The 16,232-nt window shown below is 33.4% G+C and overlaps 2 protein-coding genes and 1 pseudogene across 2 annotated transcripts; 2 read left to right on the top strand and 1 right to left on the bottom strand.

The window, feature by feature from the left end:
- Positions 1–885: 885 nt before the first annotated feature.
- LOC131623015 (co-chaperone protein p23-1-like) lies at positions 886–3,045 on the top strand. Its single transcript, XM_058894011.1, has 6 exons — positions 886–1,029; positions 1,821–2,007; positions 2,107–2,275; positions 2,356–2,393; positions 2,476–2,536; positions 2,654–3,045. Exons 1-6 carry the CDS (start codon positions 1,025–1,027, stop codon positions 2,776–2,778), a joined length of 585 nt encoding a protein of 194 aa, XP_058749994.1. The 5' UTR covers positions 886–1,024; the 3' UTR covers positions 2,779–3,045.
- Positions 3,046–4,971: 1,926 nt separating this feature from the next.
- LOC131623056 (MA3 DOMAIN-CONTAINING TRANSLATION REGULATORY FACTOR 2-like) lies at positions 4,972–8,438 on the top strand. The gene is made up of 4 exons (XM_058894082.1): positions 4,972–5,230; positions 5,587–5,991; positions 6,064–6,158; positions 6,373–8,438. Exons 2-4 carry the CDS (start codon positions 5,775–5,777, stop codon positions 8,194–8,196), a joined length of 2,136 nt encoding a protein of 711 aa, XP_058750065.1. The 5' UTR covers positions 4,972–5,230; positions 5,587–5,774; the 3' UTR covers positions 8,197–8,438.
- A 3,281-nt stretch (positions 8,439–11,719) lies between these two features.
- Positions 11,720–14,563, bottom strand: LOC131623055 (uncharacterized; annotated as a pseudogene).
- Positions 14,564–16,232: the final 1,669 nt, after the last annotated feature.

The raw sequence follows: 16,232 nt of genomic DNA, 5'->3' as shown, positions 1-16,232 counted from the left end.
TCTCTTTCAATTACGTTTTTAATATTCCCTTTCTTATCTAATCTCTCTGCTCTTTTGCTCTTTCTTTTTCATCTTCTATAATCTTTCATCTCTTCTTTATTTCTATTTCATTATAATGTTTTTTATATTGTTTTATGATACTATTTTATGTTTTTTATTTGACTTATATCTAATCTTATTTTTGTATATTAAATGAAAAGTTGTTATCCAAATATGATGAATTTTATTGTTATTTGATAATGCATAAATGACTAAATACAAAGTTAAGTTGTCATTTATATGTGTGTGTATGGTTCAATAAATCTTTATAAAAAAATCGAACCAACCGAACTAACCCAAACCACATTTAATTGGTTTAGTTTAGTTTTATTTCTAAAAGCAACCGAACCAAACCGAACCGCACATTTTTATCTCTTGCGATTCGAATATTTTTTTTACGTTAAAACCGTTCAAACTATACCGCAAACACTCTAAAGATGAAAGTTTGAATTTGCAATATATCACTTATTTTTATTACGATTTCAAAATTTTCACTCATACAAAAAAAGTGATTGCACTAATAAATGTGTTATAAAAGTGATTGTAGTAATAGAAAAGAATGACAAAGGATCCTCTCCTTCTCTCCTTTTCTCTCCATCACAAAAAATAAGTGCAATAGAATTTATGAAATTAAAAATATTGATAAAAAAGATTAAGAGAGAGAAAATATTACAGAGATAGAGATAAAATAGTGAAGGAGATAGTTGCAGAGAATAAATTGAAGGAGATGATCCAAGTCCGAAAAGAATACACAATTTTATGTTTTTTTTATTAATAAATTAAATAAATGTAGAAAATATTAAAGTACTTCTTCTTCACTAACTTCTCATTGCTATCTACCAAACACATGCCAAGGGACAAAATTGGAATTACAGACTCTTGCTTGACCTATAAAACGATAAATTTCGGAAAAAGGCCGTTATTCAACTTAACTCTTGCTTGACTCTATAAACACTCTAAAGATTTTCTCGAGAAAATCTTCAATATGAGGTTCGCATTTTCATCACTTCCATTTTCTTTGATAATTTTCCATTGATTGTCGTTTCAGAAAATGCTTGAACAAACAATTTAGAACTACATGCACATAGTTTCGTTTTGTTCATAATTATTTTTTAGTCGTAAAACCTAATTAGGGTTTTTAGCATTTTGGTGGATTTTCTATGGAGAAATTCTTTCATGTTGATTTTGATAGCTAATTATTGATCTTAATATTGTTTTTTGTTGCATAACTATGATTCCATGGTTTCTCTGTGGTTAATTTAATTTGAAAACTAGGTTTACTTTGAATTAGGGTTTGTAATCTGTGACTTATTTTGTTCATATTTGGATAAGATGTAGTATGGGATTTGGTTAGTCCTGATCTAGTTACATGTTAATATTTGATCTCAGAATTGTGGAATTGGAACTAATCATTGTTCTATGATACACTATTTAGCACAAAGTGTTGTTAAACAGTGTGATGATGCCGTATCGTAGTAGAATTAGAGCAAATACCTACTTTCCTCAATTGGCAACACTGCTCACCATTCATATCATTAAGATTAGATTTGCGAGCACTTATGAGATCATGTCATACTTTGTTCTTTTGTGATTATGGTATGGAAAATGCTGTTTGTTACGAAGCACAAACAAACAAACAAAACACAAAAATTACACTTACCACGCCTATGATTCCGTACAATTCGTTTCGTACCGTATAGCATAACTCTTATGGTATTATATGAAGTGGAAAATTCTGCAATCTGTTCGATCTCTGAATTTGTTCGCATCTGGTACTACAGCCGCCATCCAACTGTCAAATGGGCCCAGAGGTCTGATGAAGTGCTCATAACAGTTGAGTTGCCTGATGCCCAGAATGTGAAGCTCAAACTTGAGCCAGAGGGAAAATTTTACTTCTTTGCAACTGCTGGTGCAGACAAGATTCCATATGAAGTCGACATTGATCTGTTCGACAAGATTGATGTAGATGTAAGGGACACTAGTTTATGATTTTCTGTATATATGCAAATGCTAGTATATTACTCTCTACGTCTCTAATTATAAATCCCTTTCTTGAAAAAAAATCAGAATAGCGAATCCAGTGCTAGTTCAAGACAGATCTGCTACTTGGTGAAAAAGGCCGAGAACAAATGGTGGGACAGATTATTGAAGCAGGGAGGGAAATCTCCTTCCTTTTTGAAAGTTGATTGGGATAAATGGATTGATGAAGATGAAGTGAATGAGCAAGATGCCAAACGTTAGTGATTTCAATAGTATCTCTCTGATTTTTGGTTTTATTTTTCTTCGGTTTGTCTCATTCCCAATATTGTTTTTCAGCTGTATCTGATATGGACTTTGGCGATGTCGACTTTTCTGTAAGTAGTGTTGATCAATCGATAATTTAATAATACATTTCTTTTCTGTTATTTTTGATACATAAGTTCACTTTCTATGCAGAAGTTGAACATGGGCGGGGGTGACGACGGTTTGGATTTTGATGCTGCAGGCGATGGCGATGGTAAGCGCGATGCATCTGATTTTTTTGGACTTTTTATGGCCTGTATTTTCCTTTTCTTAATTTACTTTGCCATGGCTGTATTTGACTTCGGTGTACTTGATCTGTTTTCTTTACCAGATGATGAGAGTGATTCAGAAGAGGAGGAGGCAGAGGAGGCAGAGAAAGCATCTTCTGGCATTGAGCTAGATGCAAAAGCCACTGTAAACGGCAACGCAAACAAAGCACCTGACACCAAAGCATAATAAACTTTTTAGATAGCTCTGACTGTAACTTTCAGAATACCCTGCTTACCAAATAACCTTTGAGGGGTTAACTGGTTATGTGGTGTCTGACAAGGTGGTCCTGACATGTGTTTGCTTCCTTTTTGGTGTTTGCCCCTGGATTTTCGTAACACGATTAACATACGAGATGGTTTAGAGCATGTTTCTGTTAGAGTCGATTATGCATTGGTGAAGATTATTTTTGTGTATGATTGATTGCTTTGAGATGAAATTAACTACTGTTCTCAATTAGTTTGTGTTTTTAACTAATGGGATTAAATGCAGTGGACAAAGGATTGAAATGCATACTGATGAGGTAATTCTTGTGTCAAATCATATAAATCCCAAAATCATTGATCTGATTGTGTAAAGTATATAATGCGAGAATTATAATATCAACACTGATATCAACACTGATATAGGAATAGAGCAAAATACACAAGATTCCGCCCGGAAAAACCTATTCAAGTAATGCTTTCAATATAAGTCAAACAGGGTAAGTAATCAACGGAGAGATAATAATTCTCATAAAGATTCTAAGTTATTTATTACTATGGATGATGAGTTTTTGATTTATCAAAGACTTTACTTGATCTGAATTTAAGAAGTGGTTAGAGGCTATGAAATTTATTTGAATTTAACATATGTATACTGATCAAATGTGGACTTTGGTAGAGCTGTGTAAAGGGGTTAATCCTAGAGTGTAAGTAAGTCTTAAACTACGAAGAAACTCTTTACCAGTTGTAATACTTTAATTTGTGTGAAATTTACTTATTGGTGGATATCATGAATATGAAATATGGGACATTAATTTATGAATGTGTACATAACACAATTTGAATGAAAGCTTTGACATTCTAGAGCATACCAAAAAGATATGCAAAGCAATACAGGATTGCTTTTCTTAATAGAAATTTATTTGATCATGTGTACATGATACAATTTGAATGGAAGCTTTGACGTTCTAGAGCATACCAAAAAAAGACGAAGCTTGTGTTTACAAGAAGGTTAGTGAGGGAATAATTGAATTTTGTATTATATGTGGATGGCATGTTATTCATAAATGACATCTCTACCTTGCAACAAGTCAACATTTGAATAGAAAATTGCCTCAAGTTAGAGACACATATAGACAATGTACTAAGATGCATGATTTTAAGAAAAATATTCATGTTCATTTTTGTCCAAATTATCATCTCTTCCAAATTAGTATAAGTTACTTTTAATAAAAAAATTGTTCCAAATTATAAATTACTTTATAATTCTAATTCAACATTAATGATATTTGTTTCAATATATTCTCTATTATTTATTACTATTTCTTCTTTTAATTCTTTAAATTTCTATTTCATATGTTATAAATGAAAGACAATGTTGTAAATTCATACCTAGTTTCTCTTTCCCATATAAAATTTATTACATTTCTTAATTTTTATAAAATATATAAAACGTCTTATAATTAGGACAGAGGAAATAATATTTATTAATAATATATAATATTTTTTATTTTAAAATAATAAAATCTTTAAAATAGTTAATCTATTTAGTATTAAATAAGTGTGGTTATATCATGAGATTTTGTTAAATATAAGGACAATATTATTAAAACATTCATAAATAAACTTTGTGAATTAATATAAAATTAATTTGTATAGATTAATAATTATATCTCACAGATCATAAATATGAGATATAAATTTTCTTATATGTGTAAATATAATTATATAACAACGAATATTTATATTGAATTGACATTATATAATAATACTAATGCAAGTGTTATAAATTATTCCTATAGTTATATTTATGTATGTTACAATTGGACATGAAACTACTATGATGTTTAAAAGAAGAATTGAATATTTAGTTATCACTTAAATATTATTTGTTATTAGATGATTATAAAATGGATTTTGTTAAATATTTCACGAATTATATTGATTATATATATATATATATATTGAACTTATTTATTATTGAATGTATTAAAAAATTTAATATTTAATTTAACTATACAAAAGTACAAAACGTGACACATATTATTTCTTTAAATCCAAAACAATTTTAGATACGTGATAAACTCAAATATAAAAAAGTGGCATAAGATTGCATAAATAATACGCCACATGCACTTGGTCTTTGATGGTTTTTTCCTCTAGCGTCTCTATAGGCAAATGTGTAGGTAGCATTTTAAACGTCACAAACTTGTTCAACATTATTTCCTACCACACATTACAATACAAACTCCTTATACTTTGCAACCACCTTTCAAACACTCTTCATTCTCTCTCTTTGTTTCACTTCCAAACAAAAGAGGGAAAAACAAAAAACAAATAACTGTTACTCATAACTGCAATAACTTCCATGTAGAATCAATATCATACATTCATAGTTTCATTCCAAAATCATTGGCCTCTGCATCATCTCTTTGAAGGTAATTTCATACTTTGATTGAAATTTTACGTTGCATATTTGATGATGTTTTGAAGGTATGCTAGGTTTTGATTTATTTCTATCTCAATTTATGTCATCAAAATCATTGATGATTTAGGCCTTTCATCCCTTTGTGTTCAAAAAAAAAAAACTATGCAATACCGACATCTCTGAACATATTGTGTCCGGTGTCTGACATGTCTTTATGTCTAACACCGATCAGATATCAATACTAATGATTACGATTCAATTTATTTATTTTTTCAAATTATTATAAGTGTCTGGGTTTGGTTAGTTTCATTTCATTTATGTATATGCAAACTCATGCCTATGTTTGTTATGATCATTGTATGACAGAAGAAAAATGGATCAAATTCAATGGAACAATGAAAATCGAAAAGATAAGATAAAAAAGCCAATTAGAGATTGAAGTATCCTCAGACATGTCATTGAATGATTGTCCTATTTATTATGAATTGATGCTCTTTTTCGAGTATATATTATGGCTTGTGTGAATATACATTAGAAGTTTTGAGACAAGTGTAATGGATTTCAAGGACGGCCATGTGTCGAACGAGCATCGCGAGCTTCATCGATCTGCAGCAGAAAGTGTTGATCCAATATCTGTTTCTCCTTTACAACTTTCTTCTCCTAAGTCACCAAAATCTCCGGGGTCTTCAAATGCGCAAGTTAAGGGAAACACTTTAAGTCCGAAAAATAATCGGCAATCGCATTCTCCAAAAGACGGACGTCCAAAGAAAGGTGAAGTTTTCTTGAATTTCGTTTCTTTATGATGAATGCCGATTCGTTCTAACTAATCATTGTGAATTGCAGCTGGTTCGGGTGGGAAAGGCACCTGGGGTGGATTGCTCGAAACCGAAGACATGAATGTTCTTGATCCGAATGATCCAAACTACGACAGCACTGAGGTAGGTTGTTAAGATTTCATCGTTTTCTTAATATTATAGAAACTTATATTATATCGATCAAATCAGTGTTGTCAAATAGAGGCTAATACGTAACGAAGTTTGAACAAACTGATATTTTCTGCGATCTGCTAATGACAACACTGATTCAAATCTTTGGTTACTTATACGGTTTTGTAATATATCGACAACTATGCAAGTATATACGGTTTTGTAGGAAATTGATGATTCAAATGAAAAGAAAAAGAACACCGCGTTGGAAGATTACAAGAAAAAAGCTACAATAATAGTGGAAGAATACTTTACAACCGATGATGTTGTTGCGACAATGAGTGAACTTAGAGAAATCGGTAAACCAGAATACAGTTACTATTTCGTCAAAAAGCTTGTCTCGATGTCAATGGACAGACACGACAAAGAAAAAGAAATGGCTGCCATTCTCTTATCTGCGCTTTATGCGGATATAATTCATCCTTCGCAAGTTTACAAAGGATTCACCAAGTTAGTCGAGTCGGCTGATGATTTGATCGTGGATATACCGGACACGGTGGATATTCTAGCGCTTTTCATAGCTAGAGCTGTTGTTGATGATATCCTTCCACCGGCATTTTTGAAGAAGCAGATAGCGAATTTACCGAATGATTCTAAAGGTGCTGAGGTTTTAATGAAAGCCGAGAAAAGCTATTTGACAGCGCCTTTACACGCTGAAATCATCGAGCGGCGTTGGGGAGGAAGCAAGAATACAACGGTTGATGATGTGAAGGCGAGGATAAACAATTTCTTGAAAGAGTATGTAGTAAGTGGTGACAAGAAAGAAGCTTTTCGATGCATCAAAGACTTGAAAGTTCCGTTTTTCCATCATGAAATAGTGAAAAGAGCTCTTATAATGGCGATGGAAAGGCGACAAGCGGAAACTCCGTTGCTAGACCTATTGAAAGAAGCGGCCGAAGAAGGCTTCATCAACACAAGCCAAATGTCAAAAGGATTCAGCAGGCTGATTGAAACTGTCGACGATTTATCGCTTGACATACCGAATGCACGCGGAATACTTCAACAACTGATAGCAAAAGCTGCTTCCGAAGGTTGGTTATGTGTCTCGTCACTAAAATCACTTACAGCCGAGGATGAAAAGAACACGATACAAGAAAATGTTGCAAGAAGTTTCAAGATGAAAACACAATCCATCATTCAAGAGTACTTTTTATCGGGTGATATATTCGAAGTGAATAGTTGTTTAGAACAAGAGAACAAAAAAAACTGCGGCGAACTAAATGCAATCTTTGTTAAGAAACTAATAACTCTAGCAATGGACAGAAAGAATCGAGAGAAAGAAATGGCTTCCGTGTTACTTTCATCGCTTTGTTTTCCACCCGATGATGTTGTGAGCGGTTTCGTGATGCTAATTGAATCAGCAGACGATACCGCTTTAGACAATCCTGTCGTTGTTGAAGATCTCGCTATGTTTCTAGCAAGATCGGTAGTTGATGAAGTTTTAGCACCGCAACAGCTCGAAGAAGTTGGAACACAATGTATAAGCCAAGATTCAATTGGAAGCAAAGTGCTTTTGATGGCAAAATCATTGCTAAAGGCTAGACTCGCGGGCGAGAGAATCTTGAGGTGTTGGGGTGGGGGTGGAAGTAGCAAACCTGGATGGGAGATCGAAGACGTTAAAGACATGATCGGGAAATTGTTGGAGGAATATGAATCGGGTGGCGATATAAAAGAGGCTTGTAGGTGCATGAAAGAGTTAGGTATGCCATTTTTTCATCATGAAGTTGTTAAGAAAGCTATGGTGAAAACTATTGAAAAGAAGAATGAGAGGTTATGGGGTTTGCTTAAAGAGTGTTCTGAATCAGGGTTAATAACTATGAATCAAATGGTTAAAGGTTTTGGAAGAGTTGAAGAAGCTCTTGATGATTTGGCTTTGGATGTTCCTGATGCTAAAAATCAGTTTGGATTTTATGTTGAGAAAGCTAAGAATGAAGGATGGTTGGATAGTTCTTTTTGCTACAACAATACAATAGAGAATGGCACAAGTTAAGTTTTTCGATTACCACGATATAGGTACGAAACGATGTATCTATTGTCGACATCGTTCATGAGTGATCAGTCTTTGTTAGAAAGTTTAATAGTTCTTTCTTTCTTACCGAGTTTTCTCCATACACAGAAGTTAGAAATCGAATCTCTAACTACTTGTTTCAGGTGTCTGAGTCTCTTACCACTTGGACCAACCGGATGTTGCTACATATGATAAAGTTATCTTGCAAAACTTTTTTATGTTTATCTTTGTTTTTAAATTTACACTCACATTAGATGCAAGCATAAAGGCATGCTTTATTGATTCATAACTACTTAACTAGCTTTGTAACAAACTTGAGATTTATTTACACAATATTTTTGTTTCATTTTGTCTATTGATTTGGCCCTTTATCATTAATTACACAATTTCAGTTTTGTTTGATTATAAAACTAATTAATCAAGTGTCAATTAAAATTATTAGAATTTTTACTTGTTATGAAACAAGTGTTACAAAAACTCAGAATTCGATTGAAAGTAATTATGGAACAAGTGCTACAAAATCACAATCAATCTAATTTCAGTTTTGTTGGATTCTAATTTAAATGTAGTCTCTTAATTTCAAAGGTCTTCTATTAAAGAGAATGTTCTTTTTGTTTGATCCAAGAATTTGAATAAAATGAAATAGTTGAGTAATATATGTGAAGTATTTTTGCTCTTTCCATTAAACATCCAAATAACGAACACAAACTTGTTTTCTTAAATTTGCAACAAATACCTTTTTAAATGATTGACATTGTAAATGTGATATTTATTTTACGATTCCTTCATAAAGCTTACTAATGACCCTCAAAATAATTAAAACCATGCAATCATCATTGGCATACACATTATACTTTATGGTATAAATAAAGAAAAAATGAACTCATTAACAAAGTATCTGTACTATTCAAATACAAATGTGTGTTTTTCTTTTGTAAGGATAGAGAAACTCAGAAATTCTAGTAAGTATATTATATATTTCGGTTGAAGGTTAGTTCACGGCGGCGAGTAGTCCTGTACGGTGGTTTTTGAGACTGTTTGGGACCAGCTCACGTGAGGTGAGAGATTCTGTTGAGGGGAGTATGTTGCTCATGTATTTCTTTGAGAGGCGACAAGGACTTTCCTTTGGAAATCCAGCTATGAGATTTTCTCGAGGGACGACAAGGATTTTTCTGTAGAAATTTAGCCATGTGATTGCCTCGAGGGGCGACAAGAAATTTCCTAGAAAAATATAGCATATTCATATTGCCTTGATAGGCGACAAGGATCTTTGTTATGAAGTCTAACATATTCATAATTCCTTGATAAGTAGAAATGATATTCGTTTTGAAGTCCAACATATTCATATTGCCTTGATAGGCGGCAAGGATCTTCGTTATAAAGTCCAGCAAGCGAGATGTTTCAAAGAGAGGGTCCCCAATTAAACAAAACATTTGAAAGACCGTCAATAATTACACAGGCACAATGTTTACATGAACATTACAATAACTTTAATTATAATAATATCGAAGATGAAGCACGTTTCAAGTCTTGGGTAGAAGAAGTTCTTTGAGTTCTTGATGCTTGTACGCCCCGTGAGGGGGCTTTTGGTATTTGTGATTAAGTCATTCTCAATTGGGATGTAGTTTTCCCTACTGTGTAGGCATGACGACTTCCTTTAAGACTAGGTCTCCTTATTGCATCTCTCTCGGCTTTACCTCAGAGTTGTACCTCCTTGCGATTCTATGCTTCGAGGAAAATTTTTGGACGTATGCGACTTTTCGCAGCTCGTCGATCAGATCCACTGCATAATTCAATCCTATCTCGTTTGCTTCTTCGTTGAAATGGGCTATGTGCCATGATGGTGTCTCGATTTCTACGGGCAGCATCGCGTCCGTCCCATAAACCATGGAAAATGGAGTTTCCTTGGTGTTGGACTGAGGATTGGTGTGGTACAACCATAGCATCTTGTGCAGCAGTTTTACCCATAGACATTTGGCTTCATCTAGCTTCTTTTTAAGTCCTATGAGGATTACTTTGTTTGTAGACTCGACTTGTCCCTTGGTTTGAGGATGCACCACAGACACGAACTTTATTTACAAGCCCAAATCTTTACAGAAGTCAATGACCATGGTGCTTGCAAATTGGGTTCCATTGTCTGGGACAATGGCGTACGGGAAGTTGTCCAATCCTACTATCAGGAATTTCAACTGACCTGGCACCAGAGGGAATGGCCCCAGAATGTCCATGCCTCACTGATAGCATGCTCAAGGAGAGGTCATCGATCTGAGGAACTCTATCAGGGCATGGTGAAGGTCAGCATGTCTCTGACATTGGTCACATTTTTTGACGAAGGAAATTTTGTCCTTCATTAAGCTGGGCTAGTTCTCCGGATTCCCCCTTAATTAATTTTTAAAAAGGGGTATCCGGAGAACTGGTATGAGAACTTCAGTCAAATTTTGATAAAATTTGGGCGCGTATGATCAAGAATGCTGGAAAGACTATCACCTTATTTTGCTAATAGGATGCATATCCAAAGTGTTATCAAAAGTTTTGCCATATAGATTAAAGCATGTAATTGATGGGATGATATCATGAAATCAATTTCCGTTCTTAGTTGGTTGCCAAATTCTTGATGAAATGGTGGATGAGACTATAAAAAATAATAAAGAATTTTAACTAGTGGATTTTGAAAAATCGTATGATTATGTGGTTGGGGTTTTTTGAACTTTGTTACGGAGAAAATTGGATTATACGACAAATAGAAAAAGAAAGAAATGGATTAACACTTGCCTTAACCATGTCCATGTTTCACCTCTGGTTAATGGAAACCTAATACTGAAATTTAAGATGGAAATGGATCTTAGGCTAGGAGACTCCCACTCACCATTTTTATTCTTATTAGTAGAAGAGAGTTTTAACATTATTATGTAAAAAGTGGTGAAGATTGGAAGATTCAAATGTTTTAGTTTTTAAAATTGGTGTTGAAATTGTTTGTATTAGTCTTTAGTCTAAAAGTGAGTTTCGACAAGCGCATTCTTGTTGGAATAGATGTTACCAAAGATCGGTTAAGATTGGCGGTTGATTGCTTAAATTACAAAGTTGGTAGCACACCATTTAATTACCTAGGATTACCATTGGTGTAAATCCTTGATGGTTTTCCACTTGGTAACCGATGTTGGATGCAGCCAAAAGGATAATTTTTTAGTGGTCTAGTAAAAACTTATCAACAGGAGATAACCTATGGAGAATCAAAAATGAATCAAATGGATTATATAGTGTAAAGTTTTAATATACAAACATTTAGAACGGATTAAAGAAAATACATATATAACCACAACTAACTCAACTAGCCATATCATTGGAGAGGAGAAAAGTGAATGAAAATCTCCATTGGTTAGAATTATATAAATTATAGCAACATGAATATTCCTTCTTCATGATAGTTACAATGTAATTGTTGCCTAACAACATGTACATGCTCATCTATGGAGAGAACAAATTGTAATAAAAACCACTCCATTCATAAACAAAATGAAGTCAAAAACATTCCCATTGCAAGCCGGTGACAGTATATGAAATTCTTTTTTCCACTTCAATCCTATGTGCTTCATAGAAGCGACAACAAAATGAAGAGAAATAATATGCAGAATGAAAGAAACCCTTACTCTCTGAACAACAAGAGCGTGTATCATACATGAATCATGATTATCAAATGTAACATCAACTATTATTAATCTATAAAACTAATTATCAAAAATATATCAATTTAGACAACTTGAAAGCGCGGAGAGAAAAACATAAAAGCCTACCATAAAAGCAGCACACGGGTCCATTCACCAACCGCGTTTTGTTAGAAAATCTTTAGTTCTCTTTCTCATACGGGTGAAGACAATAACTACACAAGCCAAGATCCATGGAGAAAAGTTCCCGGAAGAAAAGTTTAATTTCTTCATCCATTCGGGAGTATCCCTCGAAACTATTACTATCATGAGGGTTATTAGTGCTACCCCGATCAAGATCCTTGTAATTGGTTTAAGTAGCGAGTCCTGCAAAAATATAATGTTTCGGTAAATTAGATGCTTACATCCCACAACAGTTTTAATGACTAGATATTATTATTACTTATTGAAAATTCGATAGAGAAAAAAAAGTCGATCAAATTACACAACTTGCTACTGTACAAACACGATTTTAAATTGCAATTCTAATTCCTAGCAAAACCTGAAAAGTGAAAAAAGGATAGCCCCAAGCTTTTGAGAAAGCTGATAATTTTCCTTTTATTTAAATTAAAATAGTCCATTGAACATTTGTTCATTCCTATACTCTAAATAAGGAATAACATCCGAATACGGGTGAGAATACGTTGTGCCGAACTAGGCTTTGTCAAACTTAAGTCTAGCCTACAAAAAAATTCAAAGCCTAAGTCTGGCCTGTAGACTATCAAAGGCTTATTTTTAGGTATGTGTCTAGCCTTTTCGAATGCCTTGTTGGACTATTGACTTGCTTAAAACCCTATTTCATTAGAACATATGTTTTTGATAGTTTCCAGAGAGATAATGTGGTTATGCATAATCAAATTTATAGAGAATTAAAGAAATGCTCAGTCCATATAGCAAACATAAACGTGTCTTCAATTCTTCAATAAACTGACAACAAGCAGAGTTTACAAGAAACTTTTTGTCAACAATGCCTCAAAGAAATGAATTATCTTCGGTTCACCAAGATTAATGAACTACACCATAAGAAAGAAGAATTAGTATTTCACTAGAAAAGATCCACATGGCTGGAATTACAAAAGAAAACAAAGAGGAACAGAAGCAAGACGTGCTTGAGTGAATTGCCAGAAAATCAGGATGAAGAAGAAAGGCCTTCAACTGAGACCACTTTGCTTGCCGACTTGAAGGAATGCCAAAAGCCCCATGGATTTGCTTTTTTGAGCAAACCAAACAAACTATCCAAATGGAAAAAGCTGTGAAGGAAAAACCATTTAGTACATAACTAGATGTTTTCGAGGTTGTGGAGTGGATTTCTTTTTGAAGTTGTGAAATCTAAAAGATTCAAATTGATGGCCAGGGCTATAAAAAAATATTGTCTTCAATTAAGCTTTACGTAGCTTTAAGCTTGTTAAAATATACTCTTTGATGAGAAAGTATATTAACACCCAATCGGATAAACCAGTACAGCAGAGAACGCCAAAACAATTAGCCAATAAACCAAAATAGGGGTTATAGTCCTACAAGAATATGGTTGAGTTGCACACTAAGAACAAGGTCGTTGAAAAAAATAACGAGGAAGAGAAGAAAAATGAGGAGAGTAATTGACTATCTTTTTACTTGTTATACAAAATATAAATAGATGCTAGGTGTATGCAGTTACAATTGTAATACTAGTAAATAAACCATGGTAAGCATACCATCTGATTCTAGGCGTAGGAAGTTACCGTTCTAGGTGATTCTAACTGAAAACCGTAAGGATAATTATAGGCTATGTAGCACTGACACAGTGACACTTCCTATTTAAGATGAATTTGGTGTACAACATGAGTCGATTTCCAACACCGACTTAGTTAATAATAACATTCAATCATATCTAATTTCTCAAATCATTAACAGTATATACTTGTCAGTGTCCTATCTTGTGTTCAGGTTAGTGTTTCTTAGCTTACTAAATAAACACAACAACAACAACAACAACATCAATCAAGTCTTATCCTACTAAGTAGAGTTTGTTACATAGATCAATCCAGAGCCTAATGTTTGCCATATCTTACCAAACACATTTTGTGCAAATGATACCTACACAAACATCATTATACCTAGAAACAAACAAACACAAAGTAACCAAAAAAACACCAATTAACAACAAAAGATAAACAATTTCGAAACCAAACCTTAGGTTCTCCATCAAGGTAAACAACAGCACCATCCCTATAAGTCAAAATCGACCTTCCATTCCTAGGGTTAAACCGAACAGGAACACCACGAACACGACTCTCATGATTAAACGCAAACAAACACTTGAATCCATGTTTTTCCAGAATATCCCCAACCTCGAGCTGATCCTGTTCCCAACCTCCCAACGGCGATTTGAACACAACGACCGGTCCTTTCCCCTGCCGGAATAAATGGATCTCAACCTCCGGTACCTTTGTGCGGACGTGCCGTGCGGTGTCGTTTTGGGGGTCTTGGGTGATTTCCTCCTCGATTTCAGTGAGTAAGGGTGAATTTACATCGACCATGTTTTGATTCGTTTCTTCTTGTTGTTGTTGTTACACTCTGTCACTGTTTGTTGTGTTGTGTGGATCGATGAAAACGTCTTTCACTTGTTTCGGTAACTTCAAGTTGCACTCGTATCATATTCTTTTTTAATGACAACATGATTATTATTATTTTTTAATCGCGAGTCCATATATCCGAATCAATCATTTTAATTCAAAAAAATAAAATGTCATTTATGACATTCATATATCATTGTTATCATGAAAATTAGTCTAAGATATTCCACTTAAAAAAAAATGTCATTTATGACATTCATACCCAACATGAAGAAACTAAAAAATTATGAATTTTATACTATTATGGAAGATTATTTTATGTAAATTAGACATTTTTAAAAATAATTTTGCATATTTATTTTTAATGTATTTGATCAATCCAACTCAAACTAATATGTTAATTTTGATTTGATTCAATTTGGGTTTTATCAAAAGGGTCATGCTAACGAGTATTTTGGGCACTCTTTAAGGTTCTAAATAAAAAAACATTCTCTAAATAAATTAATTATTTTAATTTTCAATGCATATTGTTAATGAAACGTACGTTTTTGTTTCTTAAAAATTAAATCATTTCTATTTTTAATGCATTAAATTAAATACAAGTACTTTTAACATAACATACATTTTTAAACTCTTAACTAGTACTCCTAGGTAGAGCTATCAATATGGGTTATCCGACCCTAAACGGGTCAGCCCTAGTGGGCCCTGAGTTTTTCAGGAATGGGCCAAAAAGGCCCTGTATAATATGGGCTCGAGATTTAGTACCCGAGTCCGGCCCTAGATGGGCTTCAGGATACCCGACCCTAAATGGGCTTTTTTATTTAAAAAAATTAAAATAAAAACTCCATAATATTTATTATAAATAAAATAAAGATTATGTTACTTTAAACAAAATACATTTTTAAGTACTATATTATCTCTTATCAATACTATAATGTGTTTCTAAATACAATATATGTTTAAATTGTATAAAATAATACTTGAATATTTATTATAAGAGAAAAACTAATATAATACGATGAAAAATGTTGATTATATTAATGTATAATATTTAAAAGAGAAAGATTGAATAAAATAGAGATAAAATTTAGTGAAGTGAGAAAAATCAATATGCTATTTTGGAGTAAGATAATATAAATATTAATATATTTTTTAAAATTTATAATTATGCGGGCCTGGTGGGCTAGCCCTAATGGGTAGCGGGCTTTTCAGGGTTGGGCTAAAAAGGCCCTGAAAAATATGGGCTCTAATTTTAAGGCCCAAGCCCTATGACTTTTCGGGCCCGGCGGGCCGGCCCATATGGGCTAGCCCATTTTGACAGCACTACTCCTAGGACACTCCTTAGCATTTTCCTTATAAAAAAATATATGCAAATCCAATTCAAACCAATTCATATATTTTTAATCAGTTGGGCATCAGATTCTCTCTAATCCAAACCAAATCGTCCGTGAATACCCCTATATAATGTGGTAAATTAATGGTTTTTCAGTGTTGTGAAACATGTGTTAAGTCATAAGTTTAGTCTCACTTTGTTTTTTAAAAGGAAATCCAATCATATCAGTTGAAAATAATCATGAAAGTCTCATACACGTTGGCTTAGCTATTGTGAGAATAATAGGGTTATCGATGGCGCATTAGGCTAACAAATGGGTTTTGCTATTCTGGTCTATACCATTGTGATTAATGGTGCTACTAGCAAACCAATCTAAAGTTTTCTTAAGGGAAATTCTTATTCCACCTCATGCCTTTCTAGCGCATCATG

The sequence above is a fragment of the Vicia villosa genome, unplaced genomic scaffold (genome assembly GCF_029867415.1).
Source record: "Vicia villosa cultivar HV-30 ecotype Madison, WI unplaced genomic scaffold, Vvil1.0 ctg.000048F_1_1, whole genome shotgun sequence".
Classification (NCBI taxonomy): Eukaryota; Viridiplantae; Streptophyta; class Magnoliopsida; order Fabales; family Fabaceae; genus Vicia; species Vicia villosa.
The sequence above is the reverse complement of the archived record's forward strand: the minus strand, read 5'-3'. Positions and strand labels throughout refer to the sequence as shown.

Coding starts and splice junctions, on each gene's coding strand:
- LOC131623015 (XM_058894011.1), top strand. Junction 2,008..2,106: donor TCGACAAGATTGATGTAGAT/GTAAGGGACACT, acceptor AAAAAAAATCAG/AATAGCGAATCCAGTGCTAG. Junction 2,537..2,653: donor TGCTGCAGGCGATGGCGATG/GTAAGCGCGATG, acceptor TTTCTTTACCAG/ATGATGAGAGTGATTCAGAA.
- LOC131623056 (XM_058894082.1), top strand. CDS start 5,775: ATGGATTTCAAGGACGGCCATGTGTCGAACGAGCATCGCGAGCTTCAT. Junction 5,992..6,063: donor AGACGGACGTCCAAAGAAAG/GTGAAGTTTTCT, acceptor TGTGAATTGCAG/CTGGTTCGGGTGGGAAAGGC. Junction 6,159..6,372: donor CAAACTACGACAGCACTGAG/GTAGGTTGTTAA, acceptor ACGGTTTTGTAG/GAAATTGATGATTCAAATGA.